General features: G+C 38.5%; 1 protein-coding gene across 1 annotated transcript in view; it reads left to right on the top strand.

Annotated features, from left to right (window-relative positions):
• Positions 1-27,716, top strand: part of SVEP1 (sushi, von Willebrand factor type A, EGF and pentraxin domain containing 1) — a 122,752-nt gene that overhangs the window by 11,029 nt on the left and 84,007 nt on the right. The window contains exons 2-3 of the mRNA XM_062513220.1: positions 2,479-2,734; positions 3,853-4,029. Coding sequence (XP_062369204.1) covers positions 2,479-2,734; positions 3,853-4,029 — 433 coding nt within the window. The remainder of the gene's footprint in view (positions 1-2,478; positions 2,735-3,852; positions 4,030-27,716) is intronic.

Genomic DNA, 27,716 nt, shown 5'->3' with positions numbered 1-27,716 from the left:
AACATTAACTGATGAAGAGCTAAGGCAATGTGTAATGCTGTCCACTACTTTCATCTGTAAAGTGTGTGAAGATTTCTGTTACACACCAAGGGAAACAGGGCTGAAGAATACTACAAGGGCAATAAGTAATTGAAAATTACTTATTTTCAAGTAAAAATCTTCTTATTTTCAATTTAAAATAAGAAAATGGCATCCTTCCAAAATTAAGCTTTGTTGCCCCTTCTGTATATGTTATGACACAACCCTGAGTTGAACTCATATTCTGCTAGAGCAATCTCTGTGTAGGTGGGATCTTCAGAGAATTGCACTGGCAATCTCCATTATGTCTCTTAACCCTCTATAAGTTGTGGTTTCTTCCTCAGTTTTGCACATTCCACAGCTTGCATCTGTTTGTGGCATATTTTTCCACCTTTATTATTTGCAGATTGAAAGTTGTTTTTTCAAAGCTCAGAGATGCTACAGTTGCCAAAACCAAATGAATAGGGATGGAATATATGTTTTCCTTGTCCTTTTTTTTTTCCAGAAAAGGGCCATTTTTATTGAAATAGCTTTAGACAAGCATCCTGAGTGGAGAATATCACCCTGAATACTTAAGAAGTTGGATAGAAGTTTAAGTTGCTCATATTCTGTTTTAAAATAGCATGGTTAATGTTAAATACGTTAATTATACATGTTAATTATAAATAACACTACTGTCTCTGCTTGCAGTCACTTGTCTTAGAGCATCAGTTTCAGAATACATTTTGAAATTAGGCATTTGTACATTTTTCCTACTGTTTGTCTTCATGTTGCCCTTTGTTTTGTATTTTTATTCCTGGTTCTTTTCATTCTAGCTTCCCTCTTCATTCTGTTTTCCCAATTCATTCTGGTTTTCCACTTATAACTTAAGCAATATGAGGAACAATAAGTTTGATTTGTAAAGGGTATTTTTTGTCTGCATGAGAATTTGGTTTCATTCCCTTTGGGTTTTGCAAACAAGTACTAATAAAATTAAGCCCAACAGCAAAACATTGCTTGGCACTCTCTCAGACCACAGTGCCAATGGTATGTGCTTTCATTTATGGTGTGTGTGCTTGTTTTTGCATAGTATCTACCTGAAATCAGTGAACTAACAAATCGAAATCCAATTGTCCTAAAATGTTACCTGGCTTACTGAGGAGCATAAAAATTCTGCAGGTTATTTAGGTTGGCCTAGCTAGTAAGCTTTTGGATGAGCTGAAAGAAAGACGATTTAACTTCATAAAATTTACGTAAAAATTTTGTAATAAAACAGCTCAGCTTGGCTGATCTATGGTTTTGGAATTTGTGCTTGTTAAGAGTGTCTTAATCACATTTATCTTCTTCTCATACAGTGACATGTCTTTTGGAGTGTACAATCAAAGTTTTATTAAGTGTGGTCTTTTACATTAATTGTAGCAAGGTACACTCTATTATTGAAATAAACATGGTCATAATTTGTCTTCTACCAGATTGGAATTCTGCATCTAATTCTTTCTTTGTAAGTTCCCAAAGGATGGAGAAAATATATCTTCACAATCCCCTGATTTAGGGCTGTGGACAGCACCTGGCCACAACTGGGAAGTTGGTAGTCATCCCTTATTCACTCACACTCTGACAGACAGTGGCTTATCATCAGCATGGTAGCTCCATAGGGTGGTTTCTAGGCCATGGTACATTGACATCACATTTTTGCTGGTGCTCTGCTTGTCACCCAAAAACTGAAAGTACTTGGAGAGTAATTAGCACTAGTGCATTGTCAGGCTGGAAGGCTGAAATGGGCAGGAATCTGTGAGGCATGTTCTCACTAGGGCAGCATCACACATGCTCTGAGTGAAGTAATAGGAGCAAGCAGCAGGGTAGAAGGGACTACAGGCATTTTTGAGGCCACAATGGACAATCTAATGTGACCTTAGCAAACTGTTGTAAGGGAGGAAAGCATCATTCAACACAGACAAATGAGGAATTTTATTGCTGGGTTTAAAACAACCAACAGTCCAAATACTTGTTAGAACACTTGCAATAAATCAGCAGTAGGGTTTATAGTTTAGTGGATCAAAACATAATATTGCATTAAAATGTGTCAGATTCTACTTTGGGTCTTGCACTAGATTTTCAAAGTTTATAGTACCTGTTTAAACTTCAGTCTGAACAAAGTCACTTAAACCCTGTTGAGAATCATTGCTGAATCTGATGCATGGCTGACTTAATTGATCAGCATGAAAAGTTTCTCATTTCTTACCATGTCATAATTTAGGTGGTTGTATAGACTGTGACCACCTAAAGTGTGACTCAGTGGTTGGGCTTGCTCAACCACAGGCTGTAGGTGCAGACGTTTGACCTTTGTTATAGTGGGTGATCTTGCAAGGGCCTTATTAGCTGTATAATTCAAATAAAAGGAGTTGTATAATGGGTAAGTAGTATACCAATTAACCACTGTTAACCCTCTGCTGAGGTGTGCAATTTCATTTTCTCTTCCAGCAAATATTACGGCATGCCCGTGGAAATGCTACAAAAGTGATATTTCTCATTACTGATGGCTACTCCAATGGGGGAGACCCGAGACCCATTGCAGCATCCTTGCGTGAACTTGGAGTGGAGATCTTCACCTTTGGGATATGGCAGGGGAATATCCGAGAGCTGAATGATATGGCATCCCACCCAAAAGAAGATCACTGTTATCTTCTTCACAGTTTTACTGAGTTTGAAGCTCTGGCACGGAGAGCTCTTCATGAAGGTATTAATGTCCTAACCTCTGAAATCTACAGGCAGCAGAGAGGTCTGAATAGGAAGATTTCCAGTACTGTCTTGCATTTACATTTCATGTAGTATTGATCCCCTTTTTATTTTTGTCATACTTTTTGGCAGAGGTGTTTGTCCCTCAGTTAAAAGGACAAACTTCATCTGGCTCAACTCATGACCAAAAACGTGAGAGCAAAATTCTCCTCGATGATGTGCATACATATTTATATTAATTCAGCCCTTCATTTTGTTCTATGGAGAACGTATTATGCTTTTGGCCCAATGTATCTTGTGCTTGAACGAATGAACCTTTAGTCAGGTACGAGAGGCACCTAGTGTACACCTTAGACCTAGACTTACTACCTTTAGGGTGTCTCACACAGCAACAGCAACCTGTTCAGAGCCAACCTATATCCCTCTGTAGAAGAGTCAGTACAATTTGTATTTATGACCTTATACACACAGTAAAACTGGAAAGAGGAAGAGATGGAAAGAGAGTTTGGACTGTGATTGTTCTTTTAATTTACTCTATCCTAAAATAAAAGTTCTTTCTGAAAAATAGGGTAGGTTTAGATAAGCAAGTGAGAACAGGCTTAGAACAGGCATCGGACTAGCCATTTGAATTTATTTGCTGTAATTTTTGAAAACACATTACCTTAGAATAACAGTGTAAAATAAAGCTTTCTAGTGCTTTGTTGCCAGCCTGTTTGTTCCAGGTAAGGTTGGATTGGTCTACATGAATGTGCTGAAGATTTTTATTTTATAATATGTCCAAATGGTTTTACATGCCATCACCAAATGTTCTTCTGATGCCAGATATGCTATCCACCAAAGCTGAGAAAAGCTGTCTCCACAGAATGAGACTGCATTCTGGCAGTGTTAGACTCAAACAAGGAGAAAATCTGGGTGAATTTCAGTGAGACCTTTTCTGGAATAAGGACACCAATCTTTTGCATGTTGAGCATAGCAAGGCTCTGCTTCATACTCTGCTACTTAGAAGTGGAGCCTACGGTTTTTAACAAATGTTTTACTAGTGGTATAATGCAAGACTGTGGGATTACTTTTGTTGCTTTGTTTTGAATTATCTTTGTTAATAAATTGATACCATTTCAGACCTGCCCTCTGGCAGCTATATCCAAGAAGATTTATCTCACTGTTCATATCTCTGCGAGGCAAATGAAAACTGCTGTGACATCATGGCAAGCTGTAAATGTGGCACACACACTGGCCAGTTCGAGTGCATCTGTGAGAAAGGATACTACGGGAAAGGACTTCAACATGAGTGCACAGGTGAGTCTCATGTCTCAGTATTCGTGTTTCTCTGTATGCTCTGAATACACATCTAATCTATCTGAGCACTAAAAATCTGTTTGGGTTTATGGCTGTGAACCTGGATCAGAATGCATCCAAGGCTGCTGGAAAATTCTCTGGCTGAAGGCATAGTATAGCTCTAGCATCAAACTCACCTTATAGCTTGTCTTCAGCAATAGCTCAAGGAGATGCACAGGAAACAGTTAAGAATAAGGCAAATGTTCCGTCAAAGTAAAGCTTTTCTAAAACACAGCACACCGTAAATTTATGACTATGAGTATACCAAGTCTGAGGTAACACCTTTTGTTCTCATGTGCTCATAATACATTTTTCTCTCGTGAGTTTTGCTGATCAGTTTTTGAACTTTCATATTTGTGAGAGGAACTATACATGTGGATCTTTGCCAAAAAAAATTCTGGGTGAAAATTACTGTTATGTAAATGTATTTTAATTGTCCCATGATGACTTCCAGTTACTATAGAGGAAGAAAACATGTGAGTCACTAAACAGAGACGAGTCACTGTGACATTTTGCTTATACTGGTTTTATTACTGCTTTGGGGACAAGTCATTTTTGGACAAGTCCTTGTCTGCATTCAAGTATGGTTAAAATAACAACTGTTTACACTTCTTTACAGAAGTTGGTCTGTAAAGTTGTATTACATTCCCTTACAATTATCACATTGTAATTCATCTCATACCTCTAGAGCACCTTTCCTTCTTTCAGTACATAACCAGGAATTCATTGAGTTTTGAATGAAAAATGAGTAGAGGAATGCAGTTAGGAATCAATATCAGCACTGGCACATTGGATCAGAAACATATTTATGTAAGTGGTTGCAACTCTCTTTTGTGCTCAATTAGCTCAAGCAGATGCACTATTCCGTTTTGCTTGTTTTTAATTCTAATTCTAATTTGTTTTAGACAAAACCACATTTCCATCATATTTTTTCTTTTGTCGTAGTTTTCCTTTACAGTGAGTGCCATAGTAAGATACTGACCAACATAAATACAGCATTTCTGCCTTTATCAGTATTTTGTGTTACTAAATATTATTTAAAGCTATTCTTAAAGAGAGCAGGATGATAGAGTTGCCCTTTCTTCATTAAAGGGTCTTTTGACAGGGTAAGCATACCTTTCAAGTGCCACAAAAATCATAAAAATAAGATCTTTTAAAACAGATACTTTGCAGCTGCAGACAAAAGTTTAATTTTTGCTTCCTTGGTAGGTGCTTCTGAAATACATTTGTAGAAGGGTGTGGTATTAGACATACTGCAAGTAAGCTGATGATTGCAGCCATCTGTTGTGTATGTGATGGTGATTGGAGTTGCATACATGTGTTTCAGGGAGATTTTGACCTGAGTAACTCAAACCTTTTCTTTATGTATGCTCTGTTCAACTCTTGTATTTTTCAAGACAGACAGAAAAAAAAAAATAGACAATATGTGTTCTTTAAAGGAAAAATAGCCTATTTTGAAATCTTTTATTCTGAAAAGGATTCCAACCGTTTTTTAATATTTCACATATGAGCATAGCTGCTGATTTGTAAAGCATAAGGAATCTTAAGAATGCATCTTAACTTTTCCTCACTCTATAATGTGCAGGATTTGTGGCAAGTTTAAAGTGACAGGACTTAATTGGACCATTTTTAGGGTTTTTTTTGGCTAAAACTGAAGATACTCCACTAGCCTTTGTTTCCCTGATACAATAAGGCTTTTTTAAAAGAATTTGAATTAAGAGGGAAATTGCTTTTCTGTGTAGTATCTGTTATTTTTGCTATTGTGTTTCTTTTCTGTGATTATTTTCTGTATGCTCTGCTTTTCATTATACCACCTTAGTCTTGCTTGTGGTTTTAAATGTGATGCATCAGAATAAAGCATAAAAATCCTTACAGTTTTTTACTTTCAAAATTACCAGAAAACACTAGAAATCTTCTGTAAAATAAAATAGGAGCCATGTGCTTTGTGCTGAAAAGCAAAAATTCAGTGTCCCACTCCTGCTCTTTGTGGTACTGTTGATGATGTGCCACTAAAGGAAGAACAGACTGTTCTCTACTTTAAAAAGCAAACCAAACAAAACTTTCTGGCCTGCACTGGGAACTTCATGTCGCCAGAGATATCTGTGATGATTGTGGCAAAAGAAAGGAGTGAAAGGAAAAATGGAGGCAGGATTGTAACCAGTTCCCAAGTATTGCAGAGTACATAAACACCTCCTCTTCAGTAACTCTCTGCTTTTTCTTCTCATTCTTTTCCTTGATATAAATGTTGAGGTTCAAACTAGCAACAATCAAAGAAAAATACAGAAGGCAGCAAAAAATAAACCTTGTATATTTCATTAGTACTCTTTATTCCATTTCATCAATAAAAGGTGAGTTGTTTAAATCAACTGTACCTTTCATAGGAGTATAAAAAAATACCCAGATCCCCATTTGCATCTTCTTCTTTCTCTTACGAGATTAGAATGTGTCTTTGACATGATGTTTTCCACAATTTTTTTTCAGTAAGGCTGTCTTTGGAAAGTTCTGTTGTAAGTGATCTCTTGGGTTGGATGACCTTCTAGGTTCAAGATGGTGCAACTAAAGGTACTACCCATCAAGTTCACCTCACCAGTTACTCGTAAGCACAGCCAGTTATTGGGGAGGTTAGGAAACTGTTGTCTTGCAACCACTAGTTTCTTTTGTCTAACATGTGGGACTAAATGTCTAACATTTTTTGCAGGACAAGGTATACATAAGGATGATGTGAAGCTCACAGGGCAGAACAACTTAATTTCTTCTAGTGTAGGCTGGTTATTCATTCTTTTGTTTATATACAGCTCACTGCTAGGGTATAATTATTGAATTCCATCATCTGTATGAATATTTAATAGCTTGCCTAGGCTTTTATTTTGGAATGTGCATCATATCAGTAATCATATGCATAGCTACTAGGGCAACAGTCTTGTCTTCAAAGCACCACATGGATTAGATTTCTAAAGAACCTTTCCAATGAAACATGAAAACATGTGAAAACTTCAGGGTTTTTTTCCTTTTTTTACAAATAGTGATTCAGAGCACATCACTGAGAAGACTTTAAACTGAGGTCCAGCATGGCAGGGAAGACTTGCACTTTGTGGTTTCTTGAACCAGGGACCAAATTTTCATTCAAGTATTTTTTTCCATGGAATTTTCAGCATTGTTCCTGTTGAGAATGCAAAACCAAGCCTGATGTTCGTAAATTCGATATCTTTCTAATTAGAAAAAACTTTTGAGTTTAATATACAACTAGTAGTTCTTTCCTTAGTCACACAGGAAGAACATTAATTCCAATGGCGAGTCAAATCATCTAGTCAAAGAAAAGTAAATATTTCTCCTGCAATGCTGTCTCCTTCCTCCCTCCCTTTTGGTAGGTGCTTCCACTCCTCAGAAGCTAAATCACCCTTTCTCAATATTTCTCCATGGGAGGTATTTCTTTAGCTACCCTGGAGGAGTTACTGAATAAATGAAGCTTGGCCAACCATCTTGGAACTTGGAAGAGGGTACTTGGAAATTTTCACTAAGTTTTCAAGATTCCTTCAAGTCCCAAGGCTTCCAGAGATAACAACACATATATGCTATACACTTCAGTGGGTGCCTACCATGGATCTGGAGGAGAACCACCAACAGTACTCTGAGATTCTGACAGAGAGGGTGGGAAAAGAAAGCAAGAAAGGGAGTGTGAAAAAGAGTGTAGAAAATGTCTTCAAGCATAGTAAGATCTCAGGCTAAATTTGCCTGTTGAATCTGAAGGTTGGAATTAGTTCATGGAACTGCAGATTTTCAAGCCCTTAGAATTTAGCTTCCTGCTGTCTCACAAAGCAGTGCTATTTTATGCTTTCATTCGTTGATTCTGCATCTTAAAACTGGGTGGGAGTTTGACTTGATTCCTCTCTCCTCCTTTGCTTTAAATTTCTAAATCAGAGAAATATTATTCATTTTTAACTCAACAGTCATTAAAAGAGGGCTCCTTGTAAGACCTGCAGCCATTGAAAACTGACAAATTGGAAAAGGGGCATTTCTTTGAAGAAAGTGTCAAATGACTGCTGGCGTGGTATTTTGTGTCACATAACTCTACAGATCTTGATACACAAAACCAAGAAAGCAAACAAAAGTTTTACATCAGATGACTTCAAATAACTTGGATAACAGCTGTGCAAGGAAATTGTGATGTACATGCTTAATGAAGCAATAATGAAATGCTTCCAAAACCTGAACAGTTTGGGAAGACTTAGAAGTTAGATTCACCTGTGTAGAGACAGAAAAGGCTTACTGGAGAGACCTTTCTTTGTGTACAACATCTGCCAACTTGTGATTCACCCCTTTTACTGAACACCTCCTTTAATCATGATCCCACTTCTGTAACCCTGGGGGGGATGAGATATGTTTGTATACTTTATTATTTGTAATTTAGTCTTCTTTTGTTACAGAGCAACCTTCAATCTGTGGTAATACACAGAAGTTCTATTGTGAGTATGCTGTGTCAAAATGACAAAAATGTCGTGTAAGGAGGAGGGAACTAAACCAGGAGAAAGGATGCAAAATGCCCGTAACTAAGTAATGCTGAATTGATGCCTAATTAATACTGGCAAAAATATTCCTTGCTGCTATTCTGTGCATTTTTTTTTCTGTTTTTTATAAATCTTCTGACTCTTTATGGGTGAGAGTTTCAGGAAACATCGTGATGGTTAAATACAAAAGAAATGTAAATGTGCTTTTCTAGTGAGAGTAGAATAGAAAAATGATGGATGAGTACAGGAGAAATGTAAATCAGTTTTCCAGTGGTTTTCCACTGAGAGTACTGGAAGACAAAGAAGTATATTGCCAGCATATTCAGGAGAGGCTTTTGGTTGGGTTCTTGAGGTTTTTTTTAATAGAGATGAAGGTTGCTGCATGATTCTACTGTAGCTTTGCTGTTATTTTAAGTGACTTCTGACACCAAAGTAGTTTGTTTCTCATCTGTACAACCTGCTTTATGAAAATGGGACATTTCTGGCAGAGAATTTAAATCCAGATTTAGTCCATCAGAAAAACTGTTTAACAAGCTCTAAAGTCAGACAGAGAGCTCTCTAAAAAAAAAAAAAAAAAAAAAGAGATTTCCCACCATATCTGTAGTTTGGGCAAGCAGGTTTAAGTGGATAAGAGTATCTCCACTAGCATCAATGAGATCTGGATCAAGTCTTAGTAAGCAGTGCCTCTTGGCATTGTGTATCAACTATATAACTCTTCTGTTTAAAAAGTAAAAATTGTAAGAAACATGATAGCTAATATGGGTAACAATGTTTCTATTTTTTTCCTACTCTGCACCATGTGACTTGTATTCCTTGAATTTTGAACTGAAGTGTGGCAGAAAAAGAAAGCCCAGAAACTAAGAAAACCAAAACCTTTACTACTAAGGCTGGGCTTTGCTCTTAGGCTCTAGACAGAATGAAAAGCAGGCTGTCTTACCTTCACTGAGATTGTGCATGGTTTGAAAACATCTTTTTTCAGTAGTGAAGTCCTGGTAGAAGTGGTAGTTAGAAAGTTTGCCCTGGACAAACCTTTTTTAACTTCTTAAAATGTTCATCAGCCAGTTGTCACTGATTTTTAAAAAGATGAGGCTCAAACCATTTGACAAGGGTCGTTGATAAGACTTTAAGTGGTCTCGTACATTTGAGAATCTATTTTAGGATTGGGACTGGCATCATAACAAGCACATATTGGAATAGTTGTCCCCTCAATTCCTTAATCAAAAGTTTTCTACTGAAACATTCTTTGGTTACCTCTGTGGATCATATAGTGTCATCTTACTTTCACTAGTTTTTCAGAAACACATAGCCAGGATGTTTTCACAGACATGTTGTTCCTGAACTTGTGCCATCTCACAAATTAAAAGCAGACAACTTAGCATTCTAAGCTAAGTTCTAAGCTTTTTTAGTAGCTTTTGTATTAGAGAAGAAAATATTGAAATTCTTGAAACAATGCATCAAGGACAAAATGAGATAACAGTATACAGCAAAGTGTTAAGTTCCGAAGTGAGGAGAGAGGCTACAAGACTTAAAATTTGTTACAACTACCTACTCTGTTCCTGGTGGCTTTTCGGTGCTCTGAAGCTTCACACTGACTTAAGTAATTCCTAGAAAGTAATTTCTACTACAATTAACTTGCAAGTTTTAGTCTTAGTGCCTGCGAGGTTGTGAGTATCAGGATTTCCAGCATCATAAATTGCCACCGAAGTCTTGTCAAAGCTGATTCCTTTAATTGACTTAAGCACAGCACTCTTACTGTGACAAAATCAGGCACCCCGTGTCTCTCTCTGCATTTGGATTTTAATGGATTGTACACACTGTATTTGTCACATGTCAAGCAAATTTGACTCTGAGCTCTCAGAATGAGCTTCAAATTGGGATGGAGTGTAGAAATATTTTCTTTCTTTTTAAAATCCTCCTCTTGACTTATGCTGTGATATTTACTCTACCCAAGCTAGTGCATATTGCAAAGTGCTTTCCCTTTTAAGAAAAAAGTACTTTTAATATTTTAAACAAAATTATCTAATAGCATGTATAAAATTCAATTTGCAGAAATTTAAACCTGTAACTTGCCTTGGTTTTGCTAAGAGGGAGAAGAAAACATAGAAACAAAAGTGCACAAAGCTCATCAGGTTATAACCCACATCTAAATGTCATTTGTTTACAGATTTTGACCTAAGCAAAGGCTTTCAAGGGATGTGTATCCTAAAGGCAATATAGAGGCTTCTTCCACTGTTCACTTGTCACAAGAACATAAACATTCTAGGCTCAGAAAGGCTAAGGTTGTTTTTCTGCTGTCTCTTTGGCTCAGTCCTGTTCAGCTGACTTCTCTGTGCACTCTACAGAAAATTGTCTGGCAGGTTCCTCAGATCATTTCACAATTACTTCAGGGAAGAACCCTCTCTGCCCTCTGCAGTTGTGCTCTTGCTCCCTGCCACATTCTCTGTTTCTTCAGATCCACAGGGGTCCAGAAGCACTTCAGATTCTGGTACCACTCAAGCAAAGAACATGGACAGTGAGAAGCATATGGTGGAAAAAGCACTGTGATGAAAAGAGTTCAAAAGCCCACTCAACTTGTAGAAGAATTACAGCATGTTGGTTTCACATAGATAATATACATTCAATTATAACCTGATTATACCCACCAAGTACTCAGAAGCCAGAATATTTGGTTGACTGTCTTACAAGTAGCCATGTTTTCCTCTATCAGCCTAAAATCTGCTGCAGATAGCCCAGATTTCTCAACCTGAAACAATGTTGTCTGCATAGTGGAGTGTGATCCAGGACCTAGGGAATGAGAAAGCAGCAGCACAAATAAGTTTCATCAAACAGGATTTTTATTTTTACTGTATTTGTTGGTGATTTGATGAAAACAGAATCAGGACTCTGCTTAGAAATGGAAATATTTTCAGGCCAAAACCCTAGGGTTTAGTTTGTAACCATGAATAAAACAAAGCCAGAACAGCAACTCATCACTTCCTGTGCAGATGTTTTAGTAGAAGGAACAACTGAATGCAGTTTGAGAAGTTGAATTTTTTCTCCCTGGTCTGAAATTTATTGAATAGAAAATGTTTTAGTCAATAAGAGTGGGAAGAATGAATGAGCCTTGGGGTTGGTGGGGAGTTGAGAAAGTCTGATGTTACAGAAGTGAGTATAATGTAGTTAAATATATTGTCTAATCTAATGTATGGTCTTTAGCCATGATATATAGATATGATTTGGACCTGACAGATTTGAAAGAAAACCCAATAAAATTAGGCACTAAATTGCAAGCTTAAAGCAGTGTAAAAAAATAGAGAAATGGCAAAAATCTACCATCTGTGTAGGTGTGTAGGTATGGGCAGATGTATTGATTTTACTCAGACCTGTACTTATCATAACAATCTAGGAACTGACTCCTTCTCCTGGCCATTAACAAAATCTGCTCCGTGCTCCCCCCACCCTGACATCAAAAGAAACATTCTGAAGACAGGCAAAAAAAAAAAAAAAAAGAGGGTAGAACTTTTGCCTAAATGCTAGCAAGTATCCACCATGCAAAATGGCCACCTTCTTGAAGCACGTGGTTTGTTTCTCAAACAAAAATTCCAGAAGTACAGGCAGTTGAGGCTATTAGTACTGCATGTCTTTTTTCACAGAATATGGTCATTAACTCCAACCTGTTTGTTGGTTAGTACTTCACAGAGTAATTGAGAGCATTGCTCTGACTTGTCAGGCTCCACATCAGCTCCAGTTTTTGTTTTTATGGCAGAAAAGTGCTTGCTATATTCTCACTGTGCTCCCCTAGAAGAACTCATATCTGCAAATATACATAGCTGGTATTAAAAACTGCTGAGACAATATTCTGGTGCAGCACCGAAGCACCTACATGATGGGTTGGGAATAACTTAAATCATATTAATTTAAGGACATGTGTTCTCGATTTAATGCCTGTATAAAAATTTCTGGAGCTCTGGAAGAAAACACTGGCCTGTTATTGTATTTTCTCCTTCTATTTCTAATTTCATACATAGCCCACCTGCTGACTTTAGAATATACCATTAAGCTTATACAGGCATGGGAATGCCAGTCTGCTAAAGCCTGCTCCAGTAACTTTAGCATCATAGGAGTCAAGACCAGTGCATCTGACATCAGCAACTTTGTGTATCCTCACTTTGGGGCATCCAGTCCAGTGTAGAGATGCTCTAGAAACTTTAAATGCAGCAGATTGCTAGTCTAAATCTTCTGCATCTCTTACCCCTGTGACAATGGTGCCTTGAGTCTTAAGAAATAATGTATGGAAGAGAGGCTTTCTTGCAGGAGTACAAAATACTGCAGAAGTCAGACAAGTAACTCAGTAGTTCACAGGACTAAGGTTTTCTAATACAAGGGGAGAAATGGGAGTCAGAGTAGCCTTGTTTTGAAGAGTCATGGTATCAGCAGAGGATGTAAGTAGTGGTTGCCAAGCTTCATAGTCATATACCAGAAGAGCTACATGTTGCTAAGCTGGTGTTTCTTTCGGACTTGCATTATTTTCTGTCTCACAGAGGCATTAGTATGTATGCCTAAACATATCCTGACCCTTTAGGCCTATTTCTGTTTTCAGTTTGGCAAAGAGTATCACATGAAATGCAAATGTTTTACTCATTTTAGAACCTAAGTCTTCGCCTCAACTTTGTATTAAAATGTGCCATCACTTTCAAACCCCTTCATTTGAGTTTTTCTATCACTGTGAATTGTAAAGGAGTAAAACACACAGATAAATTTTGATCTCTTTTATTTCTGAATGGAAATTCAAAATGCCTTATGAAATGCAATACCTTTTTTGAAACATGGCACTTCTGTGAGCACCCATATTCTTCCTGGTTGGCCAAAAACACTAAAAAATTGTCTCAGTGGCAGAACAGGGGTTCTGGCTAGGTCATGGCACAAAGGCAAGGACACTTAGTTTTGATTAGTCGCTTGACTTCACCAATGAGAGTATCCAAGCTGCATTCATGTATGGCTTTTTAAAGTGGGACCAGTAGCTTACCTTGCGCTCACAGTCCAAACCTGAGAACAGAAGTAATGGGATCACAAAATTTGAACTGAGAAGTATCTTACTTGCCTTAGGCTCTGAGGGACCCTCAGCCAGTATCTCTTTAGTGTAACAGTAGCTTAGGGCTCACTTCGTGCCGACCTTTTTCACTACTTAGCAGAGATACTGCTTTTCAATACTCATAGAATTGTGGAACTGTTGAGGTTGGAAATGACCACTAAGATCATTGATTCTGATCATTAACCTAACACTGCCTAGTCCACCACTCAACCATGTCCCTAAGTACCTTTCCTACACATCTAGCAATACATCTAGGTTTGATGACTTCACCACTTTTCTGGACAGTCTCTCACAATGCTTGACCTTTTTTACCTTTTGGTGAAGAAATTTTTCCTAATATCCAACCTAAACTTCCCCTGGTGCAATTTGAGGCCATTTCCTTCAAGCCTATAACCTGCTTCTTGGAAGATGTTGACCCCCACCTGGCTACTCTCTCCTTTCAGGGAGTTGTAGAGAGCAATAATGTTCCCCCCACACCCCAAGCCTCCTTTTCTCCAGGCTAAATATCCTCAGCTGCCTCAGCTACTGGTGCTCTAGACCCTTTTTGATCTTTGCTAGCCTTCTTTGGGCACACTTCAGTGCCTTAGTGTCTTCCTTGTAGTGAAGGGCTCAAAACTCACCCATGATAATGGTTCTCCCAACCTAAGTGCCAGAGGAGTTTGAGTTAGAAGCAGTAATAAGCTAAACTGTGGTCCCAGGAGCACAGTTTGTATGGCCCTCAATTCCAGCTAAAATATTAGGTGTCTTGCTTTGCCAGCCTCTGGGATTCTGCTGTCTTCACTCTCCTGATAGTGCTTCGCCATCGACAGCATTTCATTATTAACTGCCTGTGCACCTTCCCCTCTGTCACAGACAAGAAAGCAACTTTGCACTCTGAGAGCCTGTAAGAAGGTCCTTATTGCCTTCTTGTTCCCCTGCTTGTTTTTACCTACCTATCCCTCCAGATGGAGGTGATGGATTACAGCTGTTACTTGTCTGGTTTTTGCCTCAAGGCTGTAGCACAGGAAAGCATTAAAGGTAATAAGTTCAAAGTCTATGAATGTGATGTTTCACAAAACTGTCTGTCACATCTTAGATTTCACTACCAGTGATGTTAGAGATTGATTTTTCTCATTATTTTAAGGCAATTTTTGAGCAGCCTCCTACATTGAAATAGAAAGTGTAGTGCCTCATACATTCATAATCAGAGAGGTAGTTTATAAAATGTCACTTGCACCCCTCACTGGTTCACAATCTGCAAAAGTACAAGAAGCTAGCCAAGAATTTGGTTCTATCTCAGGAAAAATCGGGATATTTTTAGATAGCATTAATTATGGTGTGAAGCTAACTATTGGGAATCAAGTGCAATTTAGAAATATTTTCTAGCTAAAACACTGTGGTTTGATAATTTTAAGTCTTGGGTCCATTGAGCAGTGATTTAGTCTATTTAGATTATTGATGCTTACTTTTATTTTTTCCTTTTTGCTTCAGATTGAAGTAAAGAGTGTTCCTTCCTTCTTATTCTCCATGTCTGAAGATGTGTATGACCTAGCTTATGGTAAAAGAGCTTAGAAAGAAAGCACGTATCTGAAGGAGAAGGTAGGACTGGAAGTGTGGCAGACCTTCTTTCTCCCAAAACATGCAAGGAATCTCACTGCCCTTTAGAAAGAGAGCAAGTGATTCTGCCTTTTCAAGGTGGAAAAATTACATTTGAAGTGGAGAAGAGGATGAAGAAGTGGGACACAGAGCACAGATTTTCTTAAATGTGCAGAAAGGTTGAGAATCTGATAGTTCTTGAGACAACCTCACTCGTTTCCTTGCTCCTTTTCTGGCAGTTACCACAGGGTATTTCATTCTAGTTTAATCAAATGGCATTCAGTAAAGTCCTTGGAACTTACAGGTGCTACTTTAGCATGTTTTGTCAATACTGATAGAATAAAGGGGCCTTGGAAATTTATGACTCACTGCCCTGGAACTCCTTCTTTATGGGAGAACTCTTGCATTGAAGAAAATTAGGTCTTTGAAGAGTGGCTGTCTAATGGGAGATGAAAAGCATGTTTCGGAAATGCTTTAAATGGCAGTTCTTCACAGAAAAAAGTTGAGGCTGTGTATTTGATTAAGGTACTGCAACATAATCTTTTTTATCTTTTATCCATTTTATCATAGCCTTTGCAGCAGTAATATTCACATTGTTGGCACAGGACTTAGTATTTTAAAATCCTTTCTTCAGTTCAGATCTGAAGTGACCCACTTCCTGCAGCAGATGCTGCTTTAGCAAGGGTCAGATTTGTTCTTAAGGATATCTTTTATATATTGCAATGGAATGGGGTTGGGGGGAAAGGAAAACTGAGGAAAATTAAGTGAGAAGCAGTCAGTTTTCCAAATGTTTCTTGAGCAAGCAGCAGTTAGCACTGAGCATACTGACTTAGTTGTTATCTTAGTCCTCTTGCTTTCCATAAACAAGACTTTATTTTGTTATACATATTTGGATAATATTAAAAGAATTCAGGGTATCCTCTCAGTTTCCATAAGAGTTTAGCTTGAGGAACGGAGAATGGGATTTATGGCATTTTTCACAGTAAAACATGAGTATCTGTAGTGATTCTAGGAATTAAGTAGGAACTATAACATCAAGATTACAACATCTTACTGAACTCTATGTAGAGATAGTTGGGCTAGTTTCACAATATGTAAAAAAAAAAATAGTTGGCAAAGCCACCACTTTTTATGGCCTGATTACTGGCCTGAGCCATTGCATGTCCTCCAGCCATCTTAAGTTAACCAAAAACTCTGTTTCCTACCCTGGGCTGCTAAGTAAATAAACATGGAAATAGTGGCATATGTTCTTCATCTGAACAGTCATGTGCTATCTCTTCAGTGCTCAGATATGTTCTTTAATAGGAGTATAATCACTGTTGTTGAAAAGTATATTTAATGATAAAAATAAGGGATGTGGAAAAGAGGCCAAGTTTGGCACCTAATGCAGTAGAGACAGTTTATTGAGGGTCTGGCAGAAATAGCTTCTCTTTCCTGTTTATAATAACTTTTACTTGCTGCATTCCCCATCTGTGATTGAGCACTGGAACTACTCTGATCTGCAGAGAAAGGAGGCAGAAATAGGTGTCTGGGGTTTTTTTATTTGTTTTGTTTTTTTAACTTGAGGATCATATGCACCAGGAGCTGCTGGGAGTGGGTGTTGGAGGCAACAGCAGAAAAGAAGTATTTCACATTAGACTAGTAAAATTATTCAGGAATATACAGGGCTCTGTTAATATTTTGCCGGAGAGAAAATTCACAATTTTTGTATCAAAGAGAATGAAAAATCCGAGAATGTAGAGTCTCTTGACTACTCCTGGATTCCCTACTCAACTTGATTCACTCAGGAAAGCCAGTTTGCTCACTGAGTTTGAGCAAAGTAGTTTTTAGTTACATTACTAAGTCCCAAGAATCACTGAACACAAAACTGTTAAGGTTGCTGAGCTGGTGAACATAGTGGAAATGGATTTGGAACCACCAGGCATGTTTACTGCAGTAACCTATCAGTGCTGTGAAGCTTGGGGTGCATGCCTTGTCAGTTTCTAAACCCTTCACCTTTATTTTGTTAAATTGAGTAATCCCAGGAGAAGGTGATATGTTGAGTTAGCTGTAACATGAGACTTTTGCTCCCTGCTTCTAGAAGAAAGTGCAGGCTGTGCTGAGGAAGTGCTGGCTGGATTGTGGTAATTTCAGTGAGTCCCAGGGGTCATAGGCAGTGGAGATTCTCACTTCTCTCCAGATTCCTCTGGGTGTAGCATGTTAATTGTTAAAGAATTACTTTTTTCATCCCAGCTCAGACTTCTCTCTTGCCAAGTAGTCCCTCTTTCAAGCAGTGGATGAAGGAAGTCTATTTCTTGTTTCCCAGTGTGTACCTCTAGTTCACACAGCAGTTAGCTGAGCAGCATAGACCACAGCCCAGTGGAGTTTTTCCACTCTTCCGTATCTATCAGCCATCACTTGGAGTCTGGCCTAGGGATAATTTTAGCTCTTCAGGCACCTAGTTGCTGATTATTAATCCTTCTTGTTAGGGAGGTAGGTGATGGGTTGGTGCAAATGTGTCCTTTTCTTGTCCTTCCCCTTTCCTTCTTAACACAGAACTCTTTGTGAAAGGGTGAAAGGACCAGTAGAGTTGTTTGAAACATGGTACAATGGTTAGACAAGGCCTAGAGAACCCTGGGCTTCCAGTGCCTTCAGACAAGAGATACTAGACTTCTCAAATACATATTTGCTCAACTGTGTGTAGCACAAATAAAACAAAGTGTTTGGGTTCTCTTCCATGGAATTTTCTTTACATCACTCAGTCTGGTTTTTGGGGTTTTTAAAATTTGCTCTTCATGAATGTGCAACTTCACAGCAATTATACCAAAATGGCAAACAAGTGCTGCTAGTACAGGATGGTGAAGCTCCTTTTCAGTGTTTATATATTTAAATAGCAAGATGCTATCCAGGGCACTGAGAACAGTACTATTTAGAGTAGCATGTGCTATCACGTCAGCAGTGATCAAGGTTTGCTGAGGAATGTGTGTCTGTGATTACAATAACGACCATGTCAAGAGAAACCTACTGTATAGCAGTGCTGCTCTGAGCAAAGCATTTTCAGAATTTATAATATTTCTGCTTTTGTATAACGGTCTCACTCTGCATGAAGTTTTAGACAAAAAAAAAACTTCACCTGCATGTAAATAAATTCATAAAAATGTTTTATTTGTTTAGCAGACTTAACAATATTAGCTGATTTAATTTCCCAGAAAGATTTTTTTGTAGTTTTGGAATTTGTTTTACACTTCTAGAATGATAACTTCTAGAAATACGTGACGACATGAGGACATGAATCAATATTCATGTTCTAAAAATCAGAAGTGCTGGCATGAACTGATATCTGTACCTGATAGGCATGTATATGTTTTGGCATATCCTGCAATGTTTCACCAAGGCTGGATTTTATGTCCATGCAAACAGAAAACCTATAACTGCCTAAAATGTACTGAGACTTAAGCCCAAAGAGCTTAATTTCTTCATTTTATTTCCTGAATGTCACTTCTGTACATAGATATTGCACAAATTGTCAGGATCTATCTTGTGATTTTGTAGTTTGAATGATGCATAAGTAGACTTCCTTTAAAGTTACAATACAGTGCAGAGAATCAGGTTTTTATTTCTTATTCTTAAGTAGGCCATGTTTTGAAACAAAAAGAGAAGCTTCTGTAAAAGTATGTATAGTCATCTCTATCAGTAGTCTTTATTTTTAAGATTGTAAAACAGTTAAAATGTATCTCACAGCTCTGTGTCCTTGCAATGCAGGTGTGGTTCAAGTATGAATCTGTTTAAGGCACTCATCATGCTTTTAACATATAATAATTGGTCTGCTTCTTTAATAAAAGTTTTAAAAGTGAACGTAAATTGAATTCCTATATATTCTCAATACTGCTGCTATGACCAAGGAGGGTGTTTTGCATTCAGTCATTGCTTTGCAGTAATCCTGTGTAAATGTGCTAGCCCCAAGCCTACCCAGAGATGCTCAGCACAGCCAGACCTCCCTGTGGAGAAGATTCTTGTTGGCATCCTAACTTTTACAAGCTGTGATGCCTCCTAGGCTTATATTCTTCAAGCAGGCAGATTGTTCTCCACATTGTGGATGCTTGCAGTACTAGGATGAGATGCTAACCTAAGAACTGATCTCCTTCCAGGCAACATCTTCTGCCCCGTGGGAGGGGACCCAAGATTCTCACTGTTATCAAGAAAAAGTTTTTTCTTCTGATAATCTGTTATGACTGAAGTACTTAAAAATCTAGAGAGTAATGACCCTCAAAGTGTCATAGCAAATTCTGCAGACTGCTTGGCAGTGGAATATTTCAATTTTGTTGTCTGTAACCTCAACCGTAAGGTTTGAATGAACCATCCCCTATGTACCATGCAGAGACAGCTAAACTGCTGAATTGTTTCAGCCTGCTGCCTTTGCTTGAGAGGAAATTTGTAGAAGTACTAAGGAGATGGAGTAAAACAGATCAAATAGGAACAGTGACATCTAGCTTGTCAAATTGCTAATCATGTTGCTTTCAGAAGGGTGCTTAAAAAACACTGACAAAGAGCAGATGGATGAGCAGGTTCAATGCCATCAGAAATTAATGCAGAGCACATGCTGGGGATAATAGGAGATATTAAAGAGCTGGAGAACATGCTACAGCTTAGAAATCTTTCCCTGATCCCTACACATATAGGCAAGCTCAGGGTTTTCCTTTGCAGTCTTTTCACAAGTCATACATGTCAAATGTTTAACTAAAGCTACTTCCTTGCCTGTTTTTTTGCAATCCTAGCATGCTGCCGCCTCATTTTGTTGTTGTTGTTGCTGTTATTGCTGCTTTGTTTTTTTGTTTTTGGGTGTTTTTTGGGTAGCAGCATTCATGTTGCAAACTGCAGAAAGGTGGATAACTGTATCTGCCAAAACTTTAGATTTGTTTTTCCTTATCTTTCTAAAAGCATTTCATTATCACAATGTGAGCAACATGACCAACCTACCATATAGAAGATCTTAAGAAAAACCATCTTCCTAGATAATAAATGTGACAACAAAAGCTGTAATTTCTGGAGATAATCTCTACAGCATAGACCCATCATGTGGAAAGAGAAGCAAGCTTAAAGATCTTCATGTGCAGGTCCAGTAAAATGAACTTTAGAGACCATGATGGTCTGTAATCCTGCTGGCCCAAGCTGAGAATGGCTCATAAACTGGTTGCAGCAAAAGCCAAGAGATGTCACTGTGAAGTACATGGAAATGGCAGTGGGCTGGGGATTTCCATGCAGCTGTGACCACCCATGTGTTATTCATGTTCCACTGCAGAGATGATTCACGCTTTAAGTATGCAGCAGCAGCAGAAGGGGTTTGTTTTGGAGGCAGGAGGAACTTTGAGCAACACTGTGTGCCAGTACTGCAGGACATCCCTAACTCATGCTGTACTGTAATTTCTCCATATAGCCTTCATTATTAAAGTTTTAATTTCCATTTAGTAAAATAACTAAATTTTATAGTCAGGCCTATTCCTGGTGGCAAATTTAAAACATGTCTAATGGCAAATACAGCTGCCAGAACACTTTTTTCACACATATTAAGTTACAGTGATGACTTTTTTTTTCTTTATTCTCCCCACTGTTGCAAAGGTATAGCAATAATAGGCGAAGTAAAGGAGTGGAAGGGTGAATGCACAGCTTCAGAACTGCAGTTTTCCAAGGACGTAAATGTGAGTTATTTTGAGGTTTTGGTTGTGGGTCTTCCGCATAACTTCCAATAAATTACTAGAAACACAAGGAAGCATATGTCCAATATAAGATCCACACAACTAAAAATCTCCATGTCCAATCTCCAATATCCAATATCTCATGTATGGAGATTCTGTAACCCAGGGGTTCCATCATTTTTAGTGGGCACCAGGAAACCAGGTAAGAACAGGAATTCATGGTGTATTGTGATTCTGGGACAGGTCTGTTGAGTACTTATCCATGTAATCAATGTAATAAAAATACAGTATCATAAGCAAAACTAGATTAAATGGCAGACTAGGCTTTCTTTCTTCATTGAAGATGTCTGGAGACTGAGTTATAAAGACTATTGGAGATTTGCATCAAGGTGTAATTTCATTTAGGCTTTGCACTTTTGGGGAAAAAAATGAGAATTATAGACAACAGTCATCAGACTATCTGTGTATCAACACAGCTCAGGTTAATGCAGAAGAGAGCAGGATATTGCCTAGCTGATTCCTGCTATGTTCCACAAAAGATAAATCCTTAATCAGATCCTTCATTAGCATAAAGTGTGGAAAAAAATGGTTCATGCCAGGGATTACTTAGTAAAAAGGTAGTTAGTGGGAGAAATTATGCATTTAAGGAAAATACAAAATCCCTCAAATTAATCTTTGAAATATGTGGAGTTCAAGTCTCCTCTCTCTTAACACTGGGATAATTGAAGAGTAATTCCATTTCACTGACTTAGAACACTAGACTATTTGGAGAGGAAATTTGAGTTTGCCTGCTCTCCCAGGATTTAGAAAGGTTTATATTTTTAATGCAGAAATGTTTATCCTTAAAATTTGTATTTGTACATTTAGAGGAAGAGTTGTGATCCCATGTCACAGAATAGAACCCTTGTCCCATGATCCCTGCCTGTTTAAGTCCAGACAGGAGTCTTTATGCCATTGTGTGGGTTCAGTTCTAGTTCGCTTAACTTTGCTGCTGGCTTTAGTATTTACAGTTTTAAAAAAGCCAAACTGGATAATGCATATTGTTTGGTGAATCTCTGAAACCTTTATTTTTGTTGTCACTTGTTCAATATTAAATTCTTCTGTGAAGATTACAATGTCGTTTCTTTCACAACTGTAGGAAGACAGAATTCCTACTGAATTTGAAAGCCTCTTCTTTCATTTTTAGTGGCCTTTTCTAAAATTCCCTGCTGTTTAACTTCAAACATCTCAACATATAGTTGTGCTGTCAGTATGGTTAGTTGACTGAAATGTTTTTATGTCTGCCCTGTGGGTCTTTGTTTCTAGCAAATCCCTGTTGTATTTCTTTTCTAGTGATTTCTTTTCTATGTGCAACTTAAGAGAGTGCATTCCATTGGTGGCCCAACATGTCATCAAGCCCAGTAATGTTCAAAAGCAGAAGAGATACGGCTGATTTTCTTACAATTTTTCAGATAGCTACATACCCTAGGAGAACATATGTGAGGAGGAAAATGTATGAGGCGTGCTGAAGTAACCATGTATTACTTCATTATCATTTCTGGTCAGAAAATTACAACACTGTCATTACTATAGACAATAGAATCTGCATGTGAATTGCTGATGAATATATACCATTTTATGAAAGCAGGTTGTTGATGACAACTTCAATATGAGCCATCTTTGTGTGCTTGGGGAATTCGGGTCTTGTGCTTGTTTGAGTTACTGCACTAATCCCTGCTTCCAGACACCCTCTAACAAAGAGGTAATCCTCTGGTGTAGCTCAGTGTTCACTATTCTTGTCTCAAGAGGAGAATTACATGAAACACAAAGCATTTATTTGCTCCTCCCTTGGCTTCTGGGCAGAGAACAACATGGTTCACATGTAGAAATTCACGTCTTTTGTTGAGGAAATCATTTATGCAATGTGCACATGAGTTTATTTTCTCATTAAAGGCTGATACTGTTAAAATTGTTATCCCATTTTTAATTCTTGCTTCTTTTTGTCATTCTTGACAGTGCCAAATTAGTGCTTATTTACACTGGGGTTTATTCACACACAGTTTTGAGGCTTTTTCAACTTTTGACATTGTTGGAAAGAGGAAGCAAACCTTGAAAAAAATGTTAATTGTTTTTCTAGATTAGCACCAAAGAATATGATCTTTTCCTGTAGTCAGATTTTGCTGGTACAGAGCTGATGAATGCATACAGGTGACTAGAATGAAATTTGGCACTGCCTGATCCTGGAAGGTTCCCGACTGTATGATCAGTTATTGATGGAGCCATATGTGCTCTTCAGATGTGCTTGCCCCTTATCCTCTGGCTTAATTTTGAATCCATCACGGAGTCTAGACTTGGGCCATGCTGTAGTGCTGGCTGGGATGGGTCTGCAATCTAGCTGGGTCAAGTCTGGACAGTCTAGAGCAGATAGCCAGGGCTCTGCTCATCCACAGCTGATTTTGGATGATTTTTAACATGAGCTGTGGCCAGGCTAACCTCTGTGACTGTTACAGAAATGATGGAAATGCACAGGGTGCTTATACTCTATTCTTAAACCATCTCTTTGACATCTCAGGATAGGCTGTGTGATCTCACACACTTGGAAATACCTCTGTAAGCCAGTGCTTTCTGGCAAAGATTCTGAATAAAACTTGTGGTGGAGTTTTGTAGTTTGAATATGTCTAGGGCATATGTGGGATCAATGAGCAGGGATTCAGACTTGAAAAAAATTCCACATAAAATGCCAAGTTAGGATATAGTTCAGCTTCCTGTAAAGGCAGTGATAAGAATTTGAAGCATACAAAGGGAATGAGGACATTTCAGAACACATTTTTCTCAGTAGAGACATTAATAACCATTTTAACAGTGTTATTTACCTCCTGCTGCTTGACTGGAAAGAGCAAATTGTAAGTGTGATTTCAGAATTAATCATTTGCTTCAAAGCCAGCCTGATTCAAAGCTCTAAGCAAATTACTGGGTTTATTGTTAAAAATGCTCACATCATAGAATGGTTGATTACTTTTATCCCATAGTTCTCAAAACAGAGAAAATTGCTGCTGTTTTTTTATTTAAGGTGAGGTTGAAAGGAAGAGAGAAATTAGGTTGAGGGTTTGTTGGTTATGGGGTGGGATTTTTTGGAATGAATCACCTAGTTTAGGTGTTATTTTATATGCCATACATGGAAAAGAAGAGACTAATTTACTTCAACTGGCATATGGATGGCAGCTCTGTCATAGAGCAGGTCCCCTGTGATGCTTAATTTTCACTCTTTCCTGTCTCCTCTTGGATGCACTTCATCACTTTGTGCTGGATGCAGTTTTTAAAAAGAATGCACAGAGACCTTCACAAAGTGCCAGATGGAAATATTTCAGAGATTTCAGAGTAAAATGCCTCTGATACTCTGATGATCTAAAGCAGGAGAGAATATTTCAGTCTCATGTGATGTCCAAAACAAGAATCTCTGCATGGAGCAAAGAAATTAGGCAGTAGAAGCCCAAGAAGATTGTCTTGGATGGGAAGAACAGGAGAATTATATGAAGGGACTTTTTTTCTCAATACTTGTCTGAAAATCTCAAAACAAAAATTAAAAACTCCTATCTCTAAATCTGATTGGATTTTTCTGCTTTATTTCCTTCCTGAAATGCTTTTTTTTGTACTTACATCCCTTACTGAATAGGTATTGTCATTGTCTCTTTAAAAGTGCATTTAAAATACAAATCTGTGAATCCAGTTTCAGCACCCAAAGTTGACTCTTTAACGGTTTAGTTTGTTCGTTTCCAGGCCAATGCACCAAAAATATAATAGTTTATGGTTTGCCAATTGTAATATATTTACCTTTTGTTGTGAAATAGGATTAGGAGTAAAAGTAAAGCAGGCCTAAAACTTAAAAAGGGAATAAAGAAAATAAACTTTATTAACAACACAAAGAATAATAATAATAAATTCAGAACAGATTTTCAGACTAGTTCTTCTTTCTCCCTTTGTTACAGCTTAACAACAAACAGGGACACTTCAGTCAATTCCCTACTTAAATAATCTTTTTCAGTTCACTTTAAGGAGAGGAGTTTCTTCTTGTTTAGCTATAGGGATCTTTTACCAAGAGAGGAAATCACGAGCTCTCTCTTGACTCCACTTTTTCATGATTAACAGCCGCGGGGATTTGCTATCATGAATTTCCTCCCACTTTACAGTCTTTCCAGAACTGAGTTGTGGGCCATGTTAAAAAGTCATGGGGGTATTACTTTTAAGGATGAGCTACACAAAGGCAAAAGTTCTCTTTAGCTCACTTCTCTCTGTTCCTACTTCATTCCCAGAAACAGAGATCTCCCCCTTTTCCTCGGGGCAAAGGACTCTTCAAACACTTTACACCTTGCTCTACCCCCCCATGTCTCTCTTTTTTTTTAATGGTTTAAAGAAATTTTTCATGAAGTACAGTCCACCCCTATAACTGACAAAAAGATATTTCAGCCAACCTTCATGGCATCTCCTCATTCTCCTTCCATCTAAAAACTTAGCTTTTGCTTCATTGACTTTGGTGTATCCTTTCCGTTGTTCTTCCTCTCTGCCAAGCAAAGTCTGTAAGTCTTATCTGAGCATTGGGGAAAAAAAAAAAAAAAGAAAAAAAAAAAAAGAAAATCTCACCCAGAAGTTTCAGGGGCTGTGCCAGGCCATGCCGGAGCTGTGTCAGGATCTCAGGGTGCCCAGGCCACGCTGGAGGGGCAGGACGAGAACTGCAAAGTGCACGCAGAGGAGAAATGGGTGCCAAGGCCGTGTGTCCATGGCTTTCCCCCGGCGCTGCCCGCCCCCAGCTCCAGCCGCAGCCCGGGGGTTCTCCCTCTGCCCTGCCCAGCACACAAAGCCCTGGGGGCTCTCCCGAACCGGGCCCGGCTGCCTCCCCCCAGCCCGTGAGGGCGGCCGGGCGGGCTCGGCCACCCCAGGGCTGCTCCGAGCCGGGGCAGGGCAGGGCCGCACCGGGAAAAGGGAGAATCCCAGCAATGGGCTCTCCTTCCCTTGGCCGCTGGGGCCCCTGGTTAAAGACGGGGCCCGGCAGCCTCCGGAGCTTGGCCCTTCGCCTGGCCCGGGCCCCCCACTAGAAGGGACCCGGGCTGGGCCAGTGCCACACTGTAAGAACCTGGAAATGCAAGAGGAGCTTTCCCGGGGTTTACTTGCTTCAAATGTGATTCACGGAGCGAACCGACTTCTCCAATTGGTTTCTCAGGCTGCCAACGACTAAACCAGCCTCCAATTGGTCCCATCAATCCACAAAGGAAGTTCTCATGGAGAAAAAACTTCCTAGTGTGCCCTCCCCCCAGGACAAAACCAGGACAGCTCTTAACTGGAAGCCACTCAATTCCTTTCTTAAAAAAAAAAAAGAAACAAACAAAAAAAAACACTCAACGTTTTCTGAAAAACCAACGAAAGTATTTTCTCTGGAAGCTATCCAAAAAATCATCCTGCTTCTGGAAAGTGCTACCTCCTCATATTGGCTGATTTTTTGTGGGGTATATTCCATAAAACTTGGCTTATGGAAGTAAATTCTCTCATGGCAAGTGAGGAAAAAGGTGAATGGATTTTCTTTTGACTTTGTTTTTTGTTGTTTCCCCCCCCCCCCCCCCCCCCCACTTTAGAAAGCAGTAGGTTTTGATTAGTAAGACAAGAGGCAGAGTATCTTAGCATCTAAATCACAGATTAGATTGAGTTTGTTTTACACCTACCAAAGATGAGGTTGTTGCTGCCATAATGTCTGGACTTCAGGAAATACAGATCCATAGGAGAGACCAGCTTCATAAGCAAGGCACACCTAACTGTGTAAGAAGGAAGTCACTTGAGCATGTTCATGGTTATACAGTTCTTTATTCCCTTCAAATGGTACAAACTGACCGAGAGGAGAATATGAGAGCTTGACCTGCAGCCTGAAGGAGAAAATGTGGCCATTTTGTTGACAGTTGAGTTAATGGAGTGAGAATTTTTGGGCTGGGTATCAGTGTTTCTATTGCATAACCTTCTCAGAGTATTTCCTAAACTTTTCATTAGGAGTTAACATTTTTCAGCACAAGTGTCTTTGCGTTCTGTTTCAAGTGGTAATCTGGTCATTCAAAATTTCAATTTAGCAGCACCTGTTGATTAGTCACTCCTCTAATTCACACATCTTGTGGAAGAAAGACAAATAATTACAGTGATTTCCTGAAGAATAGAATTCAAGGCAGAGAACAGTAAGACTCAGCTATCAAGCCATGTGAAGTTCTCATGCCTTTTCCCTGCCTTAGAAAACATCACCTGAATATTTTTAAAGCTTGTGTGTGGGGTGCACAGAATTAAAAATATTAAATGCAGTATAAATGAGTGCAAAGACTTCAAAGAGTAGTTGCTTTGATTAATTCCTTCATTGTTTGTGTCTCTCACATTTTAGCACATTTAGTATGTAGATCATATATATCATATGACTATGTAAATCAAAGGCAGGGAGTTTTGCTGGCTTGTATTAGCTTTTTACTATGAATCTATATGCATTAAATATTTGTGAAGTTTTGAATGGCAAGGATTAAGTCTAAACTAATTTCTTGCACGTCTGAATCAAGCATGTCTTCATAAGATCTGCACAGGTTATGTCAGTGAAAATCTGGTTTGTCTTCTGGGTTTCTTTTCAGGATGATTAATCATGGACTTAATGTCAACCCCCAGACAGTCACTATAGATAACTCCATCAAGTCTGGCAGGCATTAGTTCAAACCTGTTAAGAACTCTGCAGTACTTTAACTGGAGAATGCTCCTGCCTAACTGACACAGAATATACAAATGAGTAAATAAGAATAAAGCAACACCTGAAAAAATATGCTAGGTAAAAGGTAA

The sequence above is a fragment of the Cinclus cinclus genome, chromosome Z (genome assembly GCF_963662255.1).
Source record: "Cinclus cinclus chromosome Z, bCinCin1.1, whole genome shotgun sequence".
NCBI lineage: Eukaryota > Metazoa > Chordata > Aves > Passeriformes > Cinclidae > Cinclus > Cinclus cinclus.
The sequence above is the reverse complement of the archived record's forward strand: the minus strand, read 5'-3'. Positions and strand labels throughout refer to the sequence as shown.